We start from the raw sequence: 25,587 nt of genomic DNA, 5'->3' as shown, positions 1-25,587 counted from the left end.
GTGAGCTTGATTAAATAGCGTTAGCTCACGTTAGCTAGCGATAGCTCCGCGGCTAATTTTAGCTCACCCTAAACTAAATCAATGACTAGGTTCTAAAGCATTCAAGTAGTTTTCACTGCACATAGAAGTAGCCAAACAGCGGGAGCATTTCGGGAGCATATTACCAAAACCCAGGCAATTTCGAGCGCTTAATGAATCAAATAGAGTCTGCCATGGCTACATGCTAACGCTAACATTGCGCAACTAGGAAAAACCTGGCAGCGATAATGTTACGTTCTGGATACCGACCTCGGTCGGTGACCACCCACATTCCTGGCATATGTCACTGGGCTTGTCACCTGTCATTTCCCTGTCAATTAGTGCTGTCACTTAGGGGTGGTTCCTGATTGGCTGTCACGGGGGTGTGTGTAGAATGTTGGTATTTGGTCTCTATTTAACATACCTCTCTTCTGCTTGTCCATTGTCAGGTCTTCACTAATTGCGTTCGGGGATAACGCGGACGGTTCTACTGTGGACCTCCAATAAGCTCCCATTTACCTTATCTTACACTTGTGCTTTTAGCACTTGCTCTCTCTTAGAATTTACTCTGTGTTCTTACTATTAAAGTCGAACCTGTTCAAGAGTAAACACTCTCTGTCTCTGTGATTGCCTTCAACCATTGGAATTCACCTACCTGCATTCTGACAGATAAGGGAATCGAAAGTCACGGGAGCCACACGGTTCCAGGCATCGGCCAATTAGGAACCGGTTCCCAACCGGAACCGGTTTTCGATTCCCATCCCTAGTCATGACCCATTGTCAAAACAATAATACATTGCGGGATTTATATGAAGTTTGTTGTTAGATGGCATGCTTTGAAGCACCGCACCTGCTTCTAGACACGGAGGCAACTTTATTTTAATTTTTTTTACCTACTTTTTCTGCAGATGGTTTTGTGAATAAATCTCGATTATGCTTCAATTACTGTGTGTTTATTGTATAGCAATAAGGTTGGATGAATTCGGCCATTGTATAAAAGACATTACATCACTTGAAGTTGTGTGTTATACGAATTAGATCATGTCTAGGGGGGTCTAATGACCCTCGGTTGCGCCTCGGGCCTAACAACCACCCCTAGGCATGATTTAATTAGTAAAACACACTCCTGCGCGTGATGTAATGCTTAAATATGAAGTGGACAGAAAAAAAAATGCCAAAGAAAAATGTACTGACAGGCACTAACCTTACAAGTCTTTCTGCATTTTTTTTTTTTTTTTTTTTTTTAATATTTTTTGCACAAATCTCTCCAATATTCAAAACATCTCTTTCCACATCACCATTATGCAACTTCCAAGATTTGCCTTTTTCTTTTTTGTAAGAACATACAAAACATGTAAAAGACTCATACAAATACATTAACAACTGACATGGAAAATAAAAAAAAGACTTACGAAAAAAGAAAAATACTATACTATACATTATGCGTATACATCCCTGATATATATACCTTGCATGTAGACCGATCTACCTGCGAGCAGGTATGTGCTGCATCCTCTATCGGGATGCCACCCTTCTCCATATTGCATGTGAGAGAAAGCGTCCCAGACACATGTAGGTGTGCATGAGAGCATGCATGCATGTGTGTCTCCAACATAATGTATGTGGGTACGTGTATCACGCAAGCATGTGTACATGCCTCATATGTGTGTGTGTGCATCTTCCAGGTATGTGACTGTACTCCTATCTCTTGTGTGTGTCTCGTATCCATGTGTGCCTCTGCCCCCATGTGAGTGTATATCTCAGGTGTGTATATATATGTGCGTCTCAGCTACAAGTCTTTCTGCATTCTAATGTGCTGTCGTGACCTGAGAGATTATATAAAAGGATGGTGGATGAGAGACACAGCACCAGATATTTGAAGCAGGGAGTTGAGTTTCAGGCACCATGTCTTCTTCTACACTGGTGTTCTTAATGCAGCTACTGGCCTCATTGGCATCTGCAAGTCATTACTATGGCAGCTCCGTGACCTTCAACACCAAAAGAACAAATGATGGAACATTTAGGGTGAGAGATTCAACTTGATATTACAATATAGCATAAATAGCATAGTATAGTCAAGTCAAGTTTTCCTTTATTAATCCCCTTGGGGAAATTCAAGTGTCATTGCAGCATGGAGGGGTAATAATAATAAAATATAGAACAAACTTTAGTGCAAAGTAATAATGATAATAGTGATAATGTTGCACCGTTAAAACAGAAGCTAAATTACTTCATTTTAGTGCTGTCAGGCGATTAAAAAAATGTATCTAATTAATTACAGGATTTGTAAATAATTAATCTAATTAATCGCATTTTAGTCGCATAACCATTTTATGCCTGATATTCTATATTCTATAATCATATTTCAAATAGCATGTGTCCGGATGGCAGAATTCAGTACTGTATCTACAAAACCTTCTATTTAATCATCTTCCATTTATTAATTTGCTTAGATTTTTCAGGTCTGGTACATTTTAGCATGGTGTTATTCACAGTCAGAGATGAAATTTCTTTTAATTGATATTCACATTTGGTTCATTACAATTTACTCAAGCCTAGTAACAGACACAGTATTTCTGACACTGGGAATACATTCCCTGAGATCCATAGATGTCCCTAGAATCAGATACCAAGAACATGCAAATGGACCATATTAAAAGAAAGTCTGTAAATGTGTATTCTACGTTCTTGAATATAGTTTTGGTGGACTCGGTGCGGTTCTGGGGGTGAAGTTGCAACATTGTTGCATTCTTCATTTGGTTCGCCTGCTTTCACACAGATATCTGTCAGTCGGACCGAGACCTTCTGAACAATGTCACGCGGTCGAAAAGGGTGCTTGTCTATTGGACAGTGGAAATGTGTGTGTGGCTGCGATCCCGTGTGTGCGCGCGCGCGTGTGTGTGTGTCTGTGTGTGTACTGCGGAGCCTTCCAGATCAGCCGAGTTTTGACATGTCATTGATCCATTGTTCTATTGAAGCACATTACCACCATCCTCTCGCTAAACAACTTGTAGACCACGGTGTTTTTATGAGTGCCCACAAGTAGCTGTTTTAATAATATAATAAAAGCCGCGCGCCTCGGTAATAATAATAAGCCGCGTTTTTTCTTCCTTCTTCCCAAGATGCACAGACATATATAGATAGATAGATAGAGAGATTAGATGCAGTGTGCTTGTTTTGCAGTGAGTGCTGCGAGCAGTGGTAATAATAATCACTTCCTATATTTGGTTCGCATTTGGTTCGATGAAGCCGAACCGAGACCTACGTTTTCAGGCGGACTAGAGTTCGCCTGCTTGGTCCGCGGACCGAGTTCGACGCGCATTCACACAGACCCGAAAAACCGGACTATCGAATTCTGGTCCGAAAGTCCGGACCAAACAGCCCCTGTGTGAAAGCGACCTCCAATGAGATACATTTATTTTAAATTTTTTAAGTTGATACATTTTGAGTTAATTTTCATAACGCGATAATTTGCTGTGTAATTAATTAATCTAATTAACGCGATAAACTGACGGCCCTACTTTATTTATTTATAATAAAAAAATTACAAAGAGTGCTTGGTTCTATACAAAGCATATTTAGCTTCTAGCCACTTTTCAGTCGACTGCTTTGGGTCTCGCTGCCACAGCGCTGCACACACACCTGCTTCAGAACTATTCAAGAGACAACGCCCCTCTTGGTGTTTATTAGAGGTGGTGACAGATGGCACAAATGTGATGACAGTGGCTCAGGAGGTAGAACGGTCGTCTGGTAATCATAAGGTTCCCGGGTTCGACTCCGGCTCCTCCCGGGAACTGTGTTGAAGTGTCCTTGAGCAAGGCACTTAACCCCTAACTGCTCCCGATGAGCAGGTCGGCATCCTGCATGATGGTCGCCTCCGCCGTCTGTGTGTGAATGTGTGAGTGAATGTGTGAATGTGAGGCATAAGTTGTAAAGCGCTTTGGATAAAAGCTGTTATATAAATGCAGTCCATGCCCACGGTTGTGGACAATACAGACTTTTAAGTTTCCTAGTTGGAATTTGTACTTTGAGTGCGGTTCCATTGTATTCTTCCTAGTAGGAGGTTGGACTTTTCTGCATTTGTAGCCAACTGGTAATGCAATGTACCAAATGTTCTGCCTTCAGGTTAGGCCACGTGAATGTTGGTCCTCCAAGTGCACTCCAACAATATGTAACAGCAGGAACCCTTCTCTATTCACTTACACAATGTCAGGAAACTCCTATTACATTATTATACATTCACATAATGATCTTGTTCCACAGGTGGATATTCGCATGAGGGGAACCATTAGTAGGTTTGATCACCCCGTCTACCGTTGTTCCCTTGGCAACTGTGGGTCTGTAGTCAGGAGTCAAAGAGGAAGAATCGACCGCGCCACTGGACAAAATTCGTGGTTTGAAACCGAGAAAGTCGTGACAAGAGTTGTTCAAACTAACCGTCCTTTTGAACTGAGGTGGGTTATTTCACTCAGATGATGGAATTATAAGACTAGTTATGATGTGATGATGTTTACTTATGGAATGTGACTGTTATCTTCTGTATCAACACACCAGCTCTAGAGGCAACAGTTGGATCCCCACGGTTAACAATGTTGGAGACTATAGACTACTGGCACACGTGGATTTGGGAACAAGATCTGATACTGGGGAACCAAACAGATCTCCAGCTATCGCCATTCTGCCTTTCTTACGGTAATGGAATTCATTTCTCAGAGTATTTGTTCATACTGAAACCTTTTGCCTTGGGTCATCATTTCAAATACCATACTAACCTGAAATAAGAAAGGGCAATTTTTTGGAATAAATAGAATACAAGGTAACCATTTGATTAGAAATGACACATCCCATTCACAAATGTTTTGTGGCAGCCATCTTGTATCCCTCTTAAAAATAATTGCTTAAAGGGGAATGCCACCCATTTTAAGAATTCATATACTGTGTCCTTCCTGTGCCCAAGAACAGTTGAGTCAGTATTTGTGAACATGCACCACTCTTTCCCAAAGCTAGAAATCAGATAGAGAACCCTCTAACTGGTGATGTCACAGAATGTCAAATCTGACAATGAAAAGGCAAATTGGGTTTATATTCTAGCATTGCTGATTTCTAGCTGACTGAACTGAACAGTCATTTCCACATTGTCTCTCTAGAAATCTGACATGTATATTAATGCTTATCATGATAAGGCACTTGGGGCAGTGTGTCATGCTCCACATACACAGGGGTGCGTTGGTCATGGGACGGGGTTTCACACCGTGCAACCGGGTCTGTGAGCCGAAGCGCGCACATGCATGGATGTGCACACGCGTGCACACAGGAATGCACTGCACTCGACTGATGCGCCAACTCGCCAAGTACCCACCTGGCTGCTTTGCATAACAATAGCTCAGGTTGTCAGGTGTGTTCAAATACGTCCACAGATACATTCACACAACCTGTGAATGAAATGTGTTACATTCCATTCCTAGAGGCAATTAGGCATTGTCTTTATTCTGTGCGCACGCGAGGGAACATTTATGCGTATGCGCAGGAGCGCGCGCACGCACCCGGGAGTGAGTGTGCATGTGGCGTCATTAAAACACAGTGCAGCCAGGTATGAAATCACCAACGCACCACTGCACATACAGGGTTGAACACCCTCATTCTGGAACCACGTGTCCTCTCATATTAGGAGATTTCCATTTTTAAATCCCATCTTAAAGCCTACATTTTCTCTCTTGCGTAGTCTACTACTACTTGTGCTTATTTTACTTAATTTATTGTGCTGTTGCTTGTTGCAGTTATGTTATAAAATATCATGCTTATAGTGCATCCAGTTATGTGCACAGGGATTAGGCCTTCACAAAGGCAGCTCCATTCATCACCGGAAACAAACTAAAATTGTATTCCAATGTCATCTATTCAATAAATAATTTAAGGTAAATACATGAGTTGGCCTGACTGAACCATTGTTATGACGTATTATTGTTATGACTGAACTATTGTTATGACTTATTATTATGACTGAATCTTTGTTATGACTGAATCATTGTTATGACGTATTATTGTTATGACTGAACCATTGTTATGACTTATTATTGTCATGACTTATTATTGTTATGACTTACTATTACACCTTTCTGCTGTCTGTGGTTGCTTTTCCCAACCTTCTGATTTTATTCTTGTCTGTAAGTGACTCTTGGACTTGTATTCAGGTGACTACAACTGTTACCTTCTGCTTGTGTTAACAAATGTATTCAGAGTTCGTCAGAATTGCCCAAGATTATACAACCTGATGGCCTTTGACCCGGATGGGGACCAGGTCTTGTGCAGATATGGAACTGCCAGAGGAACAGAGTGTTACAGGTGCAGCCTACCCTCAGGATTTCACATTAATCAGGTTGGTTAGCAAATCAATATTTTCAGTGCCGTATCAAATACTTTCTTTAATTCTTTTGCTTAAACCAACTGCAGTATCTAACCTTTTTTAGGGCTCTTGCACATTACACTATAACCACACCGTGACACCTGGTGTCTATGGATTTGAGATGGTGGTGGAGGACTTCCCAACACATAGAATCTCCCTGGCCTACACAAATGGTTATCCAAATGTCAGGTCTCCACTGAGTACATCTACTACCACAACTAGGCCGACTGCCTCCTCTCCTCCCCTCAGTAAACTTCCTTTGCAGTTCTCTCTCCTTGGTAAGTCATCCTCTCCTGCTGTGCTTGCATGGCATTTTATACACAGCGTAATGATTGATAAATAGAAAGATGCAATGTCATGGTAAAGCTCAGGTACTGTGATTTTATGATGAATTGAAAATGGGGGACCCTGATGTAAACAAGATGAAAGTCTTTCTCTGGTCTGCATCCCCTTAACAATTGTGTGTATTGAGCCGTACTGTATTGTACCCATTCTGCAATCTGTTAATACAATTTTCAATCAATCAATCAATAGTATACTGTATTTTGGAGCAGTTAGATACAATTATATGGTAGATTATCTGGTAAAGATAATAGACGTCACGTCATGCTCGAATGGACTTACGAGAAGCTTACGAACTAATTTCTTCGTAACTCGACTTATGAACTTCTCGGGCCGATTTTGGCATGATTGAACAGTTTCATTACGGAGATTCGTTCATAGCTACAAACAGGATTTACGAACGTGGAAAGGCAGTTGTAAGTTGGACAGACTAGTGTGTGCCCGTGTTTCTAAGGGCTTCATTTGGGTGAAATCATGGTGATTGCATTCACGTCGATTCTACAGACATCCAATTATAATAATAATAAATACGACAAAATCTGTATCATTAAAAATTACGTTTTGCATTAGTCATGACTCAACAAGGTATTGTGAAATAAATAAATAAGAATTAAACCAAATCTCACGGATATAGCTATAGTGGAATATACTATATTAATAGTCCATATACCGTCTTCTTCTTTATTGTTATTCTTTATTGTTGGTTTTATTTATGTATTACATTGCTTAGTGTGCACATCGTAAGAGCCAGTGAAGAAACATTCCACAGCTCATCTTACTGTTCACGAGTTGAACCCACACAAATGACAATAGACACAAAGGATAAGTTCAACTAATTCTATAAAAATCTATAGCTTATGCAGGTGGCTTATGGTGAGGATGCATAAGGAGCACTCCTGGCACACACACATACTGTATACGTGTTTACTCACATTTCTGTTTACTAAATCCAGATTTAACTCTGCCATTGGAAAGACGAGATTAGGCCCGATCCATAGATGTATGACTTGGCCATAATAAGGTCATTTATAGGCCTGATATTCTATATTCTATATTCATTTTTCAATGGCCATGTGTCCGGATGGCAAAATGCTGTACTATATCTACAAAACCTCCTGTAAATCATCTGCCCTTTATTCATTTTCTTAGATATTGTGTACACTTGATCTCAAGAAGATGCTGAATGAGCTCAGTGGCAATTCTGGTCAATGTTAGCATAGTGTTATTCACCGTGAAAGATGGAAAAAAGTATAATAATATAATTGATATTCTCTTTTGGTTCATTACAATTTACTCAAGCATAGTAACATACACAATATATCTGACACTGGGAATACATTCCCTGAGGTTCATAGATGTCCCTAGATACCAAAAACATGCAAATGGACCTTGTAGTGGAGCAATCTTCCATTTACCTAGGTATGTACTTTTAGGCAATTTTTCTGAAAATATGGCTAGGGCTTAAACAGGCTACTGGTTATATGCAGGGAAACATGTATCTTGGTGTTTACATTTATCTCCATTTGAATTGCAGTGGATTCAGCTGCTCCATCTTGCGTTGATGGAGTATATTTTCCCAAGTTCCTGCACCCAACACCCAGAAATGGGGAGCGACTCCATGCTGGAGCCACCCAGGAGATGGAGATAAGAGTCAAAGCACAAGCTACAAACTCAATGTAAGGGAAATAGGGAGGTGTAGTGGTTACGTTATTGGTGTTTCTGGCTGGTCCACCATCTTGAAAACGCAATGTAATTCCCCATTGACCATTTCTAAATCGTCTCGTTTAAAACAAATAAAGCATTAACATTTGCACGGTGTACCTTTCTGTGCGTATTCATCCACAATCTATAGCTCAACATGAAAATATTCACAAAAAAGCCAGATATACAAAAAAGTCAGTTATTATAATAAAATCGGGACGTGTTTGTTTCATCTTTGTCTACAGAGTATATGATGTCCTCATCAGTGGACCCCTTAACATCACCAAGCACAGGACCACACATGATGAGTATGTTATCAGATGGACTCCTGTTGAAGAGGACCTGGGAGACCATTTCTCCATTTGCTTTGTCGCTCAATCAGTAATTGGGTGAGCATTATATTTATTTTCTTCCACGAAAGATGCAGCATCCCCACATTTTAGAAGTGTGTGAGAGAGTCTAAACTGTGTGAGTCGTTGGCAAAACTGATTCTCCAGCCTGGGGTTGTACTGTGACCTGGCAGTGATGATGACACAGTTGAACTCACGTTTGGTTTGGTGATATTCATCCCCACCCTTTCCTTGAGCTCCTTGATGTTATTCAGGACCCTGAGCTCCTCAATGGTATTTCTGGAGGTGGGATTCCTCCAAACATTTAAAGGGGACATGCATTATAAATGGCTTTTTGTTTAGCATGGTTTTATAGTAATACAGGTTAGTATCAATGGGTCTGTGTCTCTAATTACCATATTGACTCACCAGTCTAGTCTCGAGTTCACGAGATCCTCCCTCACTCAACTATGCTGTTCTGATTTGACGGTTTTGCTGACGTGAATATAGCACTGATTTGCATAACTAACGCCCCCTCTATGGTTGACAGCGACAGCAGAGCGAGTGGAATTATCTTCACTTCCTCAAATAGAGCGAGGCAGACAACGAGCGAGTGAGAGAGAGGGAGAGAGATGGAGAGAGAGAGATAGAGAGAGAGGAGCTTCTGTCGGGGAAACAAACCGTGCGCGAGGAAGCAGCAGTAGCACATACTAATTTACACACAACCTGGACTGGACCTCACGTGGGGAAGCAGCAGTAGCACATACTCATTTACACACAACCTGGACCTCGTGGGGAAGCAGCAGTAGCACACACTCATTTACACACAACCTGGACCTCGTGGGGAAGCAGCAGTAGCACATACTCATTTACACACAACCTGGACCTCGCGGGGAAGCAGCAGTAGCACATACTCATTTACACACAACCTGGACCTCGCGGGGAAGCAGCAGTAGCACATACTCATTTACACACAACCTGGGCTGGACCTCGTGGGGAAGCAGCAGCAGTAGCACATACTCATTTACACAAAGTGCTTATGGGCAGAGCCAGGCCAACACAGCCTGAAATCCAAAGGGAGAAAAATGTGGCTTTTGAGTACTTGATTAGAAATATAAAACAATGCATCTTTTTGAATAAAAGCTTACAGATGTGTTCAATAGACTCACAGGAATTGTGTAAAGTTGCCCAAATTGTGCTAGGAATAGCAATGCATGTCCCCTTTTAAGGCCTATTTATTTATTTACTTTCTTACTAAGATCTGGCATTTACAAAAAAAATTGATGCTTCTTAACAATATGATTGTAGGGAATAGCTGTTCTTATTCAATCATATAAAACACAAGGTTTATAATAGATGTATTTTCTAATGACTCAGGAACATTCCATCTTCAGCCAGTCACCACCACAACCAACCACCACCCACAGTTTCTGCACAGTAAGTTACCTTCTTCTTTCTTTCTACATTGTGTCTAGGAAAATGTTTCAAATCAAATCAAATGTATTTGTAAGGCCCGACAACACACGTTAATGTCCCCATGGGCCGGACACGTCTCCTTTAAACAAGTCAAGAAGAAACATCACAATAAATCAAGAACAAAACAAAAACACCATAAAGTCCAAAACATTTTTAATAGATAAAATAAATGAATGCAACACTCCCAGACATACCCCACCCCTCACTAAAACCCAGCAATAGGAAAAAATGCACCACAGGCAATGTGGAGGAGAGAAACCTTAGAAGGGCCGTTCAAGGAGGGATCTCCCCTCAGATGTCAGTGATAGTAGTGTTGCTATAAAACAGGTGAAACAGTTGGTAAGCATGCACTTATGTGTTTCTCTGAATACTGTCTCTGTAGGCAAGTTGGGAGTGTATTATAGATGTTTGTATGAGTTGGAGGATCATACTGGTAAGAAAGTGGTTATTATGTAGTGCAGTGGTTCTCAACATGGATCCAGGGACGCCCAGGCAACCTTGAGGGGGTTCTAGGGGGTGCCCATTAAACATTTTGATTTCACTATTATTTAGTTGCCTAGAAGTCAACTTGATGAGTGTATAAGAATGACTATTCAGATAGTTGTCCCTCCACTGTCCTCAACTACAGTATGATAGGATAGTTATGGGGAAACTATTTTATTGATCATTTGGGATGTCCGATATTATCGGCCTACCAATATTGGCATTCAAATTTGATATCGGAAAATATCTGTAACGGTTTTCAAATTTAAAAACATTTTTTTTTTTAATATTTCTTAACCTTTATGTACCCAGGCAAGCAAGTAAGAACAAATTCTGATTTTATTTATTGTCAAAAGTATGCATAATGTTGTGTTAATTCCACAACAAGAGATATGTAATGTTAATTACCTGAAATTATTCCGTTTTTGGGGGGGGGGGGAAACCCTGCATATATCGGTATCGGTTGATATCGGTTGATATCGGTATCGGAAATTAAGAGTTGGACAATATCGGTATATCATATCGGTAAAAAAGCCAATATCGAGCATCCCTACAATAGCCATGTTCTCAGATGGGGGTCCCTGAGAGAACATTTTATTAAATGGGGTCGTATTGTAATGCATATCAATTTGAGGTTTGCGAACCGTCTCAACAGTTGAGAGCTACTGATGTAGTGAATAGCCTGGCAAGCTGCTAGCAATCTCAAATAGCCCTGATGAGGTCATGGTTAAAGTGGTAACCTGCTAACAATCTCAAATAGCCATGGAGAGGTCATGGTTAAAGTGGTAACATGCTAGCAATCTCAAATAGCCATGGAGAGGTCATGGTTAAAGTGGTAACATGCTAGCAATCTCAAATAGCCATGGAGAGGTCATGGTTAAAGTGGTAACCTGCTATCAATCTCAAATAGCCCTGATGAGGTCATGGTTAAAGTGGTAACCTGCTAACAATCTCAAATCTTAAAGACCCAAACTCATCCCACTCATACAAACATGGAAAATGAGCTAAAGAAAGGTTTGAGGGGCTGGACAGTCTGGACTACATCTCGACCACCGCAGACATTTGGTCCGTCCACAACAAAAGCTTGCTCGGGATAACATCTCACTGGATAAACCCCACTACTTTACAATGTCAGAAAGCTGCATTGGCCTGTAAAAGGATAAAGGGTAGGCACACGTACAATGTCATTGCTGGTGAGATTGACCACATTCAAGCGATTGAAATAATGTTGTTTTTGTTTTTTAAGTAACTAAAAAGTTACTTTTCACAGTAACACATTGCTTTTTGGTGTAAGTAATCAGTAAAGAAACTGAGTTACTTTTGAAATTAAGTAACTATTAATGGTAACTATTAGTTACTATTTTTCAGTAACTTGCACAACACTGGTGATAATCGATTCATGGTAAAACGTGACATAAAACGTATCCCTTCCTGTGTGCCAGATGCTTTTCCTGGGAATGTCCACCCAGTGTGTGTAATAGCAGAGGACAGCAAATGTAAAATGTGAAAATCTTAAAAACAAAAAAAAGAAAATGACTGAAAGACATTTTATTTATATAAAAGGTATTGATATATGAATCAATAGATAAAAGTTGAAGTTGTGAATTTAGTCAAAATTAATTCTGTAAATTTTTACAGAAAAACAGAAAGTACAATAAACCTTTAACATCATAATACTGTGAAAGAATTTAACCGGAGCTAAGAATGTATCAGTCAAATATAGACTTAGTTAACACAGATTTATTTAAGGGTGAAGGAGAGAGGAGGGGTGACCGGATGTTAAGGTGAGCTAGGAAGGGGAAGGAGGGGGTAGACAATGGGGGGTGGTAAAGACAATGGGTACAAAAAATCAAGCAAAGCAAATGAATAAAGGGCAGATGATTTACAGGCGGTTTTATACAGTACAGAATTTCGCCATCCGGACACATGCAATTTGAAATATGAATAATATAGAATATAAGGCCTTTAAATTACCTTATTATGGCCAAGTCATACATCTATGGATCGGGCCAAATCTCCTCTTTTCAATGACAGAGTTAAATCTGGATTTAGTACCACCAGGCGCCCGTTACAGGGCAGCAAAGACAGTGAATGAAAACGACTGTAAGTACAGTTACTTTTTTATAATGTCCATAGCTCCGCCATTTTTCATCAGATTGAGACGCAGTTTCAGACGTTCAAAGAAAGGTAAAGAAGCAAACTACGTTGTATTTTATGGCAATAACTTTCAGGTTTGTTTGACCCGTGAGATATAATCACGGAAATAACGTAAGAGTTTTTCGCAAAGAATATTTTCAACAGCTTTGACAGAGCCTGGTGTGAGCTGGGTAGTGTAGTTTTATGAAATTTCGATGTCCATCGAAAGCACTGGGTCTCCTCTCTCTTAGGACTGCAACGGTTTCATGAGGCATTATTTCCTTGCATCTAATTCATCCGATATCCGCCGGGATGCGCAGAGATATTTATAAACTCATATTTCGCTAATAACACTTAAATACATTGGTAAACAAACGTAGTGCTGAAAATATACATTTTTGATAGGGTTAGGGTCTTTACTCTTGGCTACATTTGAAAACTGTATTGATCTATTTATCAGACCCCGGACTGACCCCAGACTGTATTGATCTATTTATGACAAGATATTAATTCCGTCGGGCTTAAGGGGTTAAAGTAAGTTGATTAACTCATTTATGAACTTATCTACGTGGTCCTCATTTGACACAGTCCAGCAATGAGAACCTTGTGGACTCCACCACTACATGATGAGGACCGTGTGGACTATACTCAACCACTAAATAATGAGCCCATTCCACACAATTGTGTGTGTGGTACAGTGGTTGAGTCTGATGTGTAGTGATATTTGTCTATTTGTTTCAGGTCCGACATCTATCAGTCCGAGATGAGATGTGTTGTGGTTGAGGTTGTGCCGGAAAACAGTAAGTGATATTGTTTAGATCTGGCAAGTTGTGTAAAAAATTATCATTGCATCCTAATGCATTATACAGTATGATTGTGTAAATAGTGTTCTAGATAGCCAATGGTTTTGGGTCCTAATCACAAGAGAAGTGGAAGTTGATGGCAAAATCCCATTCAACCTCTTCCTGATTCACTAACGCTAACAGTCTCTAGCCTGGGCCGCACGTGACATCAAAACACGAGTTTTACAAGGCTTTTGAGGCTGTAAAATGGTTGTTTACATTATTAATTGAAAAAAAACATCCATGTGAATGAAGTTGTGATGAGCAAAGAATGGTGAATTCCATATTGTAGCTTAGACATGTTTATAAAAATAAAAAGCATCACAATTTGGAATAGATGCCACGATGTGATATTTGTTATTCCAGTTGAAGCACATGTGATTTGCGAGGAGAACACCATGACAGTAGAGGTGACCAAAGTGTCATTCCGAGGACTTGATGAAGATCACCTGCGTCTCAGTGACCCCAGCAACACAGTCTGCAGCCTCCAGACCCACTCCAACAGCACTCATATCATCGCTGTCTTCCCCCTCAATGCTTGTGGCACTCAGATCGAGGTACTATTATTCACTCTTTCTATTAGGCTTCTTGTTTCATGATTTACAAGCGTTCATTAGTTTAGTTTAGTTTATTTGGTTTATGAAAAGGACAGTGTGCATGTACAGTGTGCATATATAGTCCTAGACAATTAACACATACACACAAAAAACACATACAATATAAAACAGTCATATACAGTAAGAGTACAAAGAATACAAAAAACAAGAATACAGTCATAAAAAGACCCCCCACCCTCCACCCCTCCCTTCCACCTTACAATAAAAAGCACAATAACATCATATTCAATGTATTACAGGAAACAATAAAAGCACCCTACATAATAGGCACAATTTAAGAACTCCTTACATAAGAAAGGTGCTGAATGCTGAATCTTAAAAGTGTGGCTGTCAGCATTCATCCCAACAACATGGTAGATGATGTTCTCCCACCGTTCAGAAAGATTGTTTACCACGCTCTCCCTTGTTGGGCAACAACACCCGGTCACCAACTTCAACAGATGTCAGCATGCCTCCTCAACTGCTTGACCACAGTGACTTGTGCTTTATTACCATAGTTTCCTCCAGATCCTTCCACAAGAGCTGGACATACTTATCATAGTTCACATAGTCGTCGATGTTTAACCCCTTGAGCACGAGATTTATTTCACGTCATAAATAGATTAATACAGTCTGTATTATTTAATGTAGCGTTTTTCTTTCAAATGTAGCCAAGAGTAAAGACCCTAACCCTATCAAAACAGCAGTCAAAGTGTATACTGTATCAAGTTCAAGTTTCAAGTTTGTTTGTCACAATAAAATACATGTACTTTACGGTGAAATGCTTGGTTCTGTATGAGCCCCTGAGAGTGTGCTTCATACAGTAAAAAAAGTAAGTAAAAAAGTAAGTAAAAGAGGAATATACAATACAATATACAATCTAAAGTACAGCCTAATTACAATCTAGGTACAGTGAGTAAAAATGAGTAAACAGTGAGGTACAAATGCAGACAGTGAGGTACAGAACTTTAAGGTACAGTAAGGTGCAAATGCAAATGAGGTATGAATGTAGTGCAAATCTCTTTAATAAATAGATTAAAAGTGAGTGTTAATAAGGTGAGTGTTTGTTTAAAAGTGAGTGTGTGCATGTGGATGAATGTAGATGATGGGTTGTTACATAGAGCCATTGAGCATAGAAGCTCCTTCTGAGTCTCTGTACTGGCCATGAGACTCCGGTAGCGCTTGCCTGACCGCAGCAGTTCAATGAGGCAGTTGTTTGGGTGACTAGAGTTTTTTGTTATTCTCTTAGCCTTGGCCCTGCAACGCTTGTTATAAATGTCCGAGTGGGAAGTTGGGGAGGGAGGAACAGATGTAGCCCTTCACTAGCTTCTCAAAGCACTTCATGGCCATGGAGGTGAGAGCTACAAGGCGATAGTCGTTGAGGCAAGCGTGCGTGGATTTTCTGGGTACAGGGACAATAGTGGACTTTTTCAGACAGGTGGGGATGACAGACTGTTCTAAGGACAGGTTGAATATGTCAGTGAATACCGGGGCCAGTTGGTCGACACAGACTTTTAGGACGCGACCGGGGATGCCGTCTGGTCCTGCTGCCTTCCTGGTATTCACTTTCTTAAAGGTCCTTCTCACCTCGTGTTCTATTATCCTGAACACTGAGTCTCCATCGGCAGTGGCTCTACTCATTACATTTACATTTACATTTAGTCATTTAGCTGACGCTTTTATCCAAAGCGACTTACCAGTTCTGTATGACAAGTCATCAGGAAGGGCACGACTCTATCAGCTGAGTAACAATGTTCATCAAAGTGTTGAGTGCTACCGTGTAGGTTAGTTTATTAGGCCATTGCAGTGGCCTGTAGGCTGTTGTTAATTACAGCCTCAAACCGTGCATAGAAGGTATTGAGCTTGTTTGCCAGGGAGATATCATTATTCAGCATGGGGGGGGGGGGGGGGGGTGCCTTTGTAGTCTGTCATCGTTCTGAGGCCCCGCAACATACCTCTGGAATCAGCCTGTTCTGAATTTCCACCTTATCCCTGTAACGCCTTTTTGCCTCTATTACTGTCAGCACTATGTTTGTTTACCAATGATTTTAACTTTATTGCCATGAAATAGAACGTAGTTTGTTTCTTTACTTTTCTGTGAACGTCTAGAAAAGAAACGCCTCTCAATCTGATGAAAAATGGCGGAGTATTTTTCATTACAAAAAAGTAACTGTACTTACAGTACATTCACATTTACATTTTGTCATTTAGCTGACGCTTTTATCCAAAGCGACTTACAAGGTCTGTACGACAGGTCACAGTAGATTTCATTCACAGTCTTTGCTGCCCTGTTATGGGCGCCTGGTGGTACTAACTCCAGATTGAACTCTGCCATTGGAGGAGATTTGGCCCGATCCATAGATGTATGACTTGGCCATAATAAGGTAATTTATAGGCCTGATATTCTATATTCATATTTAAAATTGCATGTGTTTAGATGGCAAAATCCAGTACTTTATCTACAAAAAAAAATGTAAATCATCTGCCCTTTATTAATTTGCTTAGCTTTTTTGTAAACTTGATCTGCTGAATGAGCTCAGTGGCAATGGTCAATGTTAGCATGGTATTATTCACCGTCAAAGAAAGAATTTATTATAATAATAATTTATATTCTCCTTTGGTTCATTACAATTTACTCAAGCATTATAATAATAATAATAATAATAATAATAATAATAATAATAATAATAATAATAATAATAATAATAATAATAATAATAATAATAATAATAATAATAATAATAATAATAATAATAATAATAATAATAATAATAATAATAATAATAATAATAATAATAATAATAATAATAATAATAATAATAAACTTTATTTGTATAGCACTTTTCATACAGAAATTGCAGTTCAAAGTGCTTCACAGCAGTAAAAAATACAGGCATAAGCGAGCATAAAAAAGATAAAAGAGGTAGCAAGGTAAGGTAAATCACAGTTTTTCACATTTACATTTAGGATCTAACATCCCAATAGGCCTCTCTGTTTACGGTTTCATTCAGTAATACAAATAATAAAATAGAATAGACAGAGTAAAAAAGTGTGGTTTGATTCAGTTTAAAAATAGGCAATACTAAAAATAATAAAATAGAATAGACATCAGTAAAACAGTGTGACAAAATAGTTCAATACAAAATATACAATTACATTTACAATAGAGCAATGCATCGCTCATAACGCTTTGAGTTTCTTTACAAAGTTCAGTTCTAAATGACTTTATAGAACAACAGAGCAGTGCGTCGCTCTCAACTTAACAACAGTGCATCGCTCTCAACACTTTATAGAACAACAGAGCAGTGCATTGCTCTTAACTAAATTACAGTGCATAAGAGTTTGTGTCAGGATATCCCTGATGTTTCATTTAAATGTCTGAGCAAAGAGAGGTCATCTTCGTGCATATCGACATTGTAGTAGCCGGAAGTGAGGTCCATGGTGGATAATAGACAAACGTGGATTGGATAATTATTGTGTAATGATCATAATAACATCCAGTATTCCTCTTGTAATGATACCACTAACGTAAACACTGGTGTAGTAGCTCACAAGGAAACGCCGACCAGCCAATGAGAATCCTTAGAACAAAGTAAACACTATTCTATTGGTTATTAGTTACCTTGGCAAGTGGAATCACAATCAACTCTGTTACACCCAGAATACTGTTTTTGAACTCACAAGAAAAACAATGAAAGTGATGGGTTTTTTTTAGTCTGGGAGCCTGTTCTTTGATGGCTTTATATGAAAAGAAAGTTTGAGAAAAAGCGGAGCCTTGTCTTGGAACACTGCAGTCACCCCTAGAGGTGGACATAGAGGCTCTGCTCAGTGACTCAGAGCGAGACTGCACAAATTAATTCAGCGGGGGGGTGGTACCTGGTAGGATCATAGCGTTCAGATAGGTCTTTGTGGTTTCAACTTAGTCAGGGCTGCCTGCAATAATGCCTATGCCTATGGGGGCAGCGGTGGCCTAATGGTTAAAAGAAGCGGGTTGTGGGGACGGTCAGGTGGCGTAGCGGAGATTGCGTTCGTCACCAACCCCGGAGACGCTAGGATTCGCCTGTTCGAATCCAGCTCACAGCTCCGGGGTTGTCACCAGCTTGGCTGGCCGTTCACACTAATACAATTGGCAGTATTAGAGGGTGGGAGAAGCTGGCGGGGTGGGTCCGGGTCGTTGTAAACAGCGACTCCTACAGTTCGGTCGGGGCGCCTGCTAAGCGCGGATAGGATCTAAGTGGGATAGTGTGATCCTTCCACACGCTACGCCCTCTCAGTGAGAATCCGCGCTGCCAGGTGAAAAAGAAGCGGTTGATTGGCTGGACGTGTGTCGGAGGAAGCACGTGATCGTGATAGCCTCCACTCTCCCAGACCGACTGTGGGGGGTAAGTGCGCACTGCGACCAGGAAGGGGATTGGGAATTGGCATAACGACTAACATTGGGATGGGAGACAATCGGAGGAAAAAGGAGGGGGAAAAAGATAAAAAAATAAATAAAAAAAGAAGCGGGTTGTGACCGGAAGGTCGCTGGTTCGATCCCCCGGACCGGCAGGAAAAAATCTGGGCTGGTGAAGTGAATTAATAACTCTCTCCTATCCCCTTAACACCAACCGCTGAAGTGTCCTTGAGCAAGGCACTTAACCCCCAACTGCTCCAGTGGAGTTGCTCAGTGGCCAACGGTGGCAGACTGTGGTTGTACTGGGCAGCTCCCAGGTGTGAATGGAACTGTGTGAATGTGAAGCAGGGCGTTCCTGAAAAAGAGCATCTGTGCTCAGCGAACCTACCCTGGGTAAATAAAAGGTAAAAAGATCTAAAGTCTATGGGCCATTAGAAGAACCTGCTGGCCCAGGGCCTGGGACAACATGGCAGCTACGATTAGCGTTGCTCTGTTCAGCAGCAGAGTCACCATAAGCACTGCTTACGTGAATAACTTCTTTCATTGCAGGAGGATGACGATAGCCTTCACTTCAGGAATGAAATCACCAGCATTGACAACAACATCAATGAAATCATCACCAGGGGACACCATGTGGAAGTGAAGTTCTGCTGCCAGTACAGCAAGCAGGAAAATGTGTCTTTGAGTTTCTCCGTGCACAGGAGCAATGTCACGTTCAAGGAGAAAGGCTTTGGTACATTCACCTACCAGTTTGAGTTCTTCCGCAACAACCATTTTAGCCCAATAATTGATCCCAGTTACTACCCATTGGAGTTTGATGTGGGGGAAAAGATTTACATGGAGATAGATGCCACGTCTACACTCAACGAAACCGAGCTGTTTGTGGAGTCCTGCAGTGCTGCACCATATGATACTCCCAACTACTCGCCAGTCTACCCCATCATAGAAAATGGGTAAATACAGATACAGTAACTGATGGACTACTGTTTTGTTTATGAAAGTCAGTGTCATGTTGTTACGTTAGAATGTCCCTAATAGACTTGTTATTTAGGCTAACATCTTTCTTTCAACTGTTTTGTGTAAGTAAAACCAATTCTAAGGACTGAACATCCAATCTGAATTTTGTTTTCCTTTTACCAGGTGTATCATCGACCAGACGGTTGAAGTCTATCCGTCCAGCCCGAAATATTTCAGGTTCGGAATGGAGGCCTTCAAATTCATTGGATTGTATGACCAGGTAAATACATTTTCTGTAGATATGATGGAGCAAATTACTACATAGAAATTGTCATTTTAGTTAAAAACTATCCATCATGCTACCAAATAGGCTATACGCTGTGATATATATGATCGCTCAATCTAATGATTTCAGCTTGAAGTTTTTCTTTGTGTGGTCTGCCCTCAACTCTGCTTTCATAAAATGTAAATCTATCTTTGAAATCAAATTCAGAGAGTCCTTCTGCTTTTACTGTGAGTCTGATGGTTTACCGACGCCCACTAAAGGTTTACATCAGCTGTACGGTCATGGTGTGTGAAGCTGGGGAGCCCAACTCCAGGTGCTCTCAGGGATGCACCAGCTCTCCTTCTCCTAATGGTCGGCAGCATCATCGTGGCAAGAGAGCGGCCGCCATCCAGACTACAAGCCACTTCATTTCCCAGGGTCCCCTGCGCTTGAGAAAGACGTCTGCAACCACAGGTAATTGTAAACCTTGTCTTATGGACACCAGGAATTAGAAACAAGAATAAAATGAAACCACAGGTAATTGTAAACCTTGTGTTATGGACACCATGCAGGAATTATAAACAAGAATTAAATGAAACCACAGGTCATTGTAAACCTTGTTTTATGGACAGTGATGCCAGTAACTAGTTACTCTAATCTGATTACTTTTTCAGTAAATAGTATTTAACTTGTTACTTTTTACAAGCCAGTAATCTGATTAAGTAAGTGGCTGTGCGTTACTATCTCATAATGCTGATGATAAGAGAGCCAGGGGTACAGTCAGCTAGACCAGAGATGGGACGTGCGCTCGTGCACGCACGCACGCTCACAGCCTCACACACATGTTTACGTTTATAGCTGATTTTAGAATGGCTTCAGCATGAAGTTAAATCAACTATCCAGTTAGTTTTATAGTGTAATTTGGCTACTTGAGAGAGAGTGAGAGAGTGAGAGTGAGAGAGAGATATTCATGTTACGCGTGAGTCGTGACTTGCGGATGGCAACTGATGGCAACTGATGGCTGATGACATCTCATGATGACCTGTCTGAGCAGCCAAGCATGATTTATGACATTATGCACTTTCAATAAAGCATTATTTAAAAAAAGAAACTGTTGTCATTCTTATGTTGTGGCAGCAGCAGGGGGGATGACGACGACTTCGTAACCTAGTTACTTTGATAATCAAGTAATCAGTAAAGTAACTAGATTACTTTTTAAATGAGTAATCAGTAATCAGTAATCAGATTATTTTTACAAGTAATCTGTAGCATCACTGCTTATGGACACCAGGAATTAGAAACAAGAATAAAATGAAACCACAGGTAATCGTAAACCTTGTCTTATGGACACCAGGAATTAGAAACAAGAATAAAATGGTTGTTTACTAGCTTTGCTTGGCACTCTCAAGACCTCTGACGATACTGAGCTGAACTTGTGTTTTTCTTTCCTCTAGTGACCAATTTGAACATGAACCTGGTATTCATGGCTGGATGTCTTCTAGCTGCTGTTGGCATGATCTGTGCAGTGGTCATCTACAAAACCAAGATGTCAAGTGTCAAATATCAACCTATGCCATCAGTTGAAAATAAATAGGATGGTTTACGTTTGAGGAATAATTTGATGGGAAACATTCTCAGATACTATTGTCAGATTTGATTAACAATCAGTAATTGTGTTTCTTGACATACATTTGAGAGGTATGACCACACAAGACTAAACCATGTATAATTTTAGCAAGCAATGACATTTTGTATGGTTAGAAGGAGTTTAGTAAATTAGTTCAGTAAATTACTTGTAATCAATGATATGTTTAAATCTATAATCAGTCGTTTCAACCTGTATCTTTTGCAACAATGACAATCAATGATGCTTCATTATTACCTATGTAAACCTGTGTAAATGGAAATGTGGGTGTTTCTGTGTCTTTAAAACAGTTATGCTAATCATATTATATGTGCCCATATATGTCTTTTATTTGTGCCAAGGTGGTTGGCTGATGTTGGGGCTCTCACATAGGATTAGTGAGGGAGGGGGGCGGGTAGGCAGTGGAAACCATCTCAGGTTTTACATCTGAAAGAGAGAGGAAATAAGTTGTGTATTCCTTTACCTTAAACAATTATCTCTATTTTGATTTATACTGGGAGTATATCCGAAGCCATTTTAGTTACAAGTGCCTTGTGTACTCTCTTCCTGTGCCTGGGGTGAATGTATTTGGGAGTGTGTGATCGCTGGCAGACTTGGCCCAGTGACATTGTGTCTGCCAATCAAGGATTTCTGTTTATTAAAATATTTTCTTGCTATGTTTATTGGACAATGTTATCTATAATGTAATTATTCTTATTATGCTCATTGGTTGATATGTTATGCTATTCTCACTTCATGGCTGAATCCTGGGCTCAAATAGTCACCTAAACTTCTATATGGGTTAACTACCTTACAATTTACATATGAACTGAAAGAAGCCATCTATTTAGCCACAATCAACTAAATAAACATTATGTAGCTTGTGTTAACTTACTTCCAATCTCTCTCTCTCACACACACACACACACACACACACACACACACACCACAGTTGAAATAAACCACTGACATATTATGCCTCATTTACATCATGCATTTTTGGTAAATAAAGAGATGATAATCCACTCCCCTTAGTAATTTATCTTGAGCAAGACTGGCATGATGGAGGGGGTCTGAACCACTACACCATCTGAGTCTGAGAGGAGAGGAGGGGTCTGAACCACTACACTATCTGAGTCTGAGAGGAGAGGAGGGGTCTGAACCACCACACTATCTGAGTCTGAGAGGAGAGGAGGGGTCTGAACCACTACACTATCTGAGTCTGAGAGGAGAGGAGGGGTCTGAACCACTACACTATCTGAGTCTGAGAGGAGAGGAGGGGTCTGAACCACTACACTATCTGAGTCTGAGCGGAGAGGAGGGGTCTGAACCACTACACTATCTGAGTCTGAGAGGAGAGGAGGGGTCACTCTGAACCACTACACTATCTGAGTCTGAGAGGAGAGGAGGGGTCTGAACCACTACACTATCTGAGTCTGAGAGGAGGGGTCTGAACCACTACACTATCTGAGAGGAGAGGAGAGGAGGGGTCTGAACCACTACACTATCTGAGTCTGAGAGGAGAGGAGGGGTCTGAACCACTACACTATCTGAGTCTGAGAGGAGAGGAGGGGTCTGAACCACTACACTATCTGAGTCTGAGAGGAGAGGAGGGGTCTGAACCACTACACTATCTGAGAGGAGAGGAGGGGGTCTGAACCACTACACTATCTGAGTCTGAGAGGAGAGGAGGGGTCTGAACCACTACACTATCTGAGAGGAGAGGAGAGGAGGGGTCTGAACCACTACACTATCTGAGAGGAGAGGAGGGGTCTGAACCACTACACTATCTGAGAGGAGAGGAGAGGAGGGGTCTGAACCACTACACTATCTGAGTCTGAGAGGAGAGGAGGGGTCTGAACCACTACACTATCTGAGTCTGAGAGGAGAGGAGGGGTCTGAACCACTACACTATCTGAGAGGAGAGGAGGGGGTCTGAACCACTACACTATCTGAGTCTGAGCAGGAGAGGAGAGGAGGGGTCTGAACCACTACACTATCTGAGTCTGAGAGGAGAGGAGGGGTCTGAACCACTACACTATCTGAGTCTGAGAGGAGGGGTCTGAACCACTACACTATCTGAGCAGGAGAGGAGAGGAGGGGTCTGAACCACTACACTATCTGAGTCTGAGAGGAGAGGAGGGGTCTGAACCACTACACTATCTGAGTCTGAGAGGAGAGGAGGGGTCTGAACCACTACACTATCTGAGTCTGAGAGGAGGGGTCTGAACCACTACACTATCTGAGCAGGAGAGGAGAGGAGGGGTCTGAACCACTACACTATCTGAGTCTGAGAGGAGAGGAGAGGAGGGGTCTGAACCACTACACTATCTGAGAGGAGAGGAGAGGAGGGGGTCTGAACCACTACACTATCTGAGTCTGAGAGGAGAGGAGGGGTCTGAACCACTACACTATCTGAGTCTGAGAGGAGAGGAGGGGTCTGAACCACTACACTATCTGAGTCTGAGAGGAGAGGAGGGGTCTGAACCACTACACTATCTGAGTCTGAGAGGAGGGGTCTGAACCACTACACTATCTGAGAGGAGAGGAGAGGAGGGGTCTGAACCACTACACTATCTGAGTCTGAGCAGGAGAGGAGGGGTCTGAACCACTACACTATCTGAGTCTGAGAGGAGAGGAGGGGTCTGAACCACTACACTATCTGAGCAGGAGAGGAGAGGAGGGGTCTGAACCACTACACTATCTGAGCAGGAGAGGAGAGGAGGGGTCTGAACCACTACACTATCTGAGAGGAGAGGAGAGGAGGGGTCTGAACCACTACACTATCTGAGTCTGAGCAGGAGAGGAGGGGTCTGAACCACTACACTATCTGAGTCTGAGAGGAGAGGAGGGGTCTGAACCACTACACTATCTGAGTCTGAGAGGAGAGGAGGGGTCTGAACCACTACACTATCTGAGTCTGAGAGGAGAGGAGGGGTCTGAACCACTACACTATCTGAGTCTGAGCGGAGAGGAGGGGTCTGAACCACTACACTATCTGAGTCTGAGAGGAGAGGAGGGGTTTGAACCACTACACTATCTGAGTCTGAGAGGAGAGGAGGGATCTGAACCACTACACTATCTGAGTCTGAGAGGAGGGGTCTGAACCACTACACTATCTGAGTCTGAGAGGAGAGGAGGGGTCTGACCTTTCTGTGAGTATTCATCCACAATCTATAGTTCAACATGAAAATATTCGCAATTAATCGTAAAAAAAAATCGCTGAATTTTATTTCAACCAAAAATGCTTAAACAATCATGTTAGTGATAGAAGGGAACTCACGTTGTGCAAAAATGGAAAGCTTTCCAATGTTCATGAGGCAGAATTGTTACAATAGCCGATAATCCATTTTCCCAATGATAAATCCCTATACGGGTGGACCTCGCGGGCGGACCAAAGTGACGTCAGACTACACCTCCCTATTGCCGTCCTCATCACCTTCGCTTTCCAACACCGCCATGCTGGACCTCGCAGTCATCTCCCGCTGCTCCTTGGTAAGGCATGCCTGCTGCGCTGCTTCGCGCTCCTGTCGCCGTTTCAGCTTGGATCGCAGCTTGGCATCCAATGCTCCAAATGTGGCCCCACTCTGTCGCGTGTCGCCCCTTCATGCTGGCCAGGAAAGCAATGTCCTCTGGATCGCAGATCAGCTCCTCTGCATTTGGGAGACCACAGCGGGAACGTGGCATCCAGCGTGTGCTCCATTGCGTCCACCAGTCGAGCTGTAGCCTCACTGGAGCGCCTGGCCTTCGGATTGTGCCGCAGCTTGTTGCTAGCATCGACGAGCGCTACCATCTTGGGATATGGGCCTTTCCATAAAATGACCGCACCTGCTCCAAAACGTCCGCATGAAACCGTGACGAGGCTCCCGGTCAAACCTGGCCGCTTGGCATGCAGTTGCGTGTCGCAGTTGTACATCATGCACCGCAAGATCTGGCGACCATTGGCAGCTTGGCGCCAGTGATGATGGCGTCTGCATCAGTTATGCTGGCGCCCAGACCTAAGACCGGGCTGCGCCTGCTCT

At 41.6% G+C, this 25,587-nt stretch overlaps 1 protein-coding gene across 1 annotated transcript; it reads left to right on the top strand.

The window, feature by feature from the left end:
* The first annotated feature begins 1,905 nt into the window (after positions 1–1,905).
* Positions 1,906–22,246, top strand: LOC311236952 (uncharacterized protein). The gene is made up of 14 exons (XM_084324760.1): positions 1,906–2,043; positions 4,282–4,472; positions 4,573–4,710; positions 6,256–6,394; positions 6,486–6,699; positions 8,298–8,439; positions 8,710–8,853; positions 10,171–10,230; positions 13,630–13,688; positions 14,097–14,287; positions 19,269–19,672; positions 19,860–19,956; positions 20,223–20,415; positions 21,396–22,246. Exons 1-14 carry the CDS (start codon positions 1,924–1,926, stop codon positions 21,533–21,535), a joined length of 2,232 nt encoding a protein of 743 aa, XP_084180886.1. The 5' UTR covers positions 1,906–1,923; the 3' UTR covers positions 21,536–22,246.
* The last annotated feature ends 3,341 nt before the right edge of the window (positions 22,247–25,587 follow it).

This window comes from Notolepis coatsorum, assembly GCF_963971535.1.
Source record: "Notolepis coatsorum genome assembly, chromosome: 11".
NCBI classification, from domain to species: domain Eukaryota; kingdom Metazoa; phylum Chordata; class Actinopteri; order Aulopiformes; family Paralepididae; genus Notolepis; species Notolepis coatsorum.
This window is presented reverse-complemented; position numbering and strand designations above follow the sequence as displayed.

What these genes read in the sequence shown, in the direction of transcription:
- LOC311236952 (XM_084324760.1), top strand. Translation starts at nt 1,924, where the DNA reads ATGTCTTCTTCTACACTGGTGTTCTTAATGCAGCTACTGGCCTCATTG. An exon ending in CAAATGATGGAACATTTAGG is followed by an intron (nt 2,044 to 4,281) that starts GTGAGAGATTCA and finishes CTTGTTCCACAG; the next exon opens with GTGGATATTCGCATGAGGGG. An exon ending in TGAGGTTGTGCCGGAAAACA is followed by an intron (nt 13,689 to 14,096) that starts GTAAGTGATATT and finishes TTGTTATTCCAG; the next exon opens with TTGAAGCACATGTGATTTGC.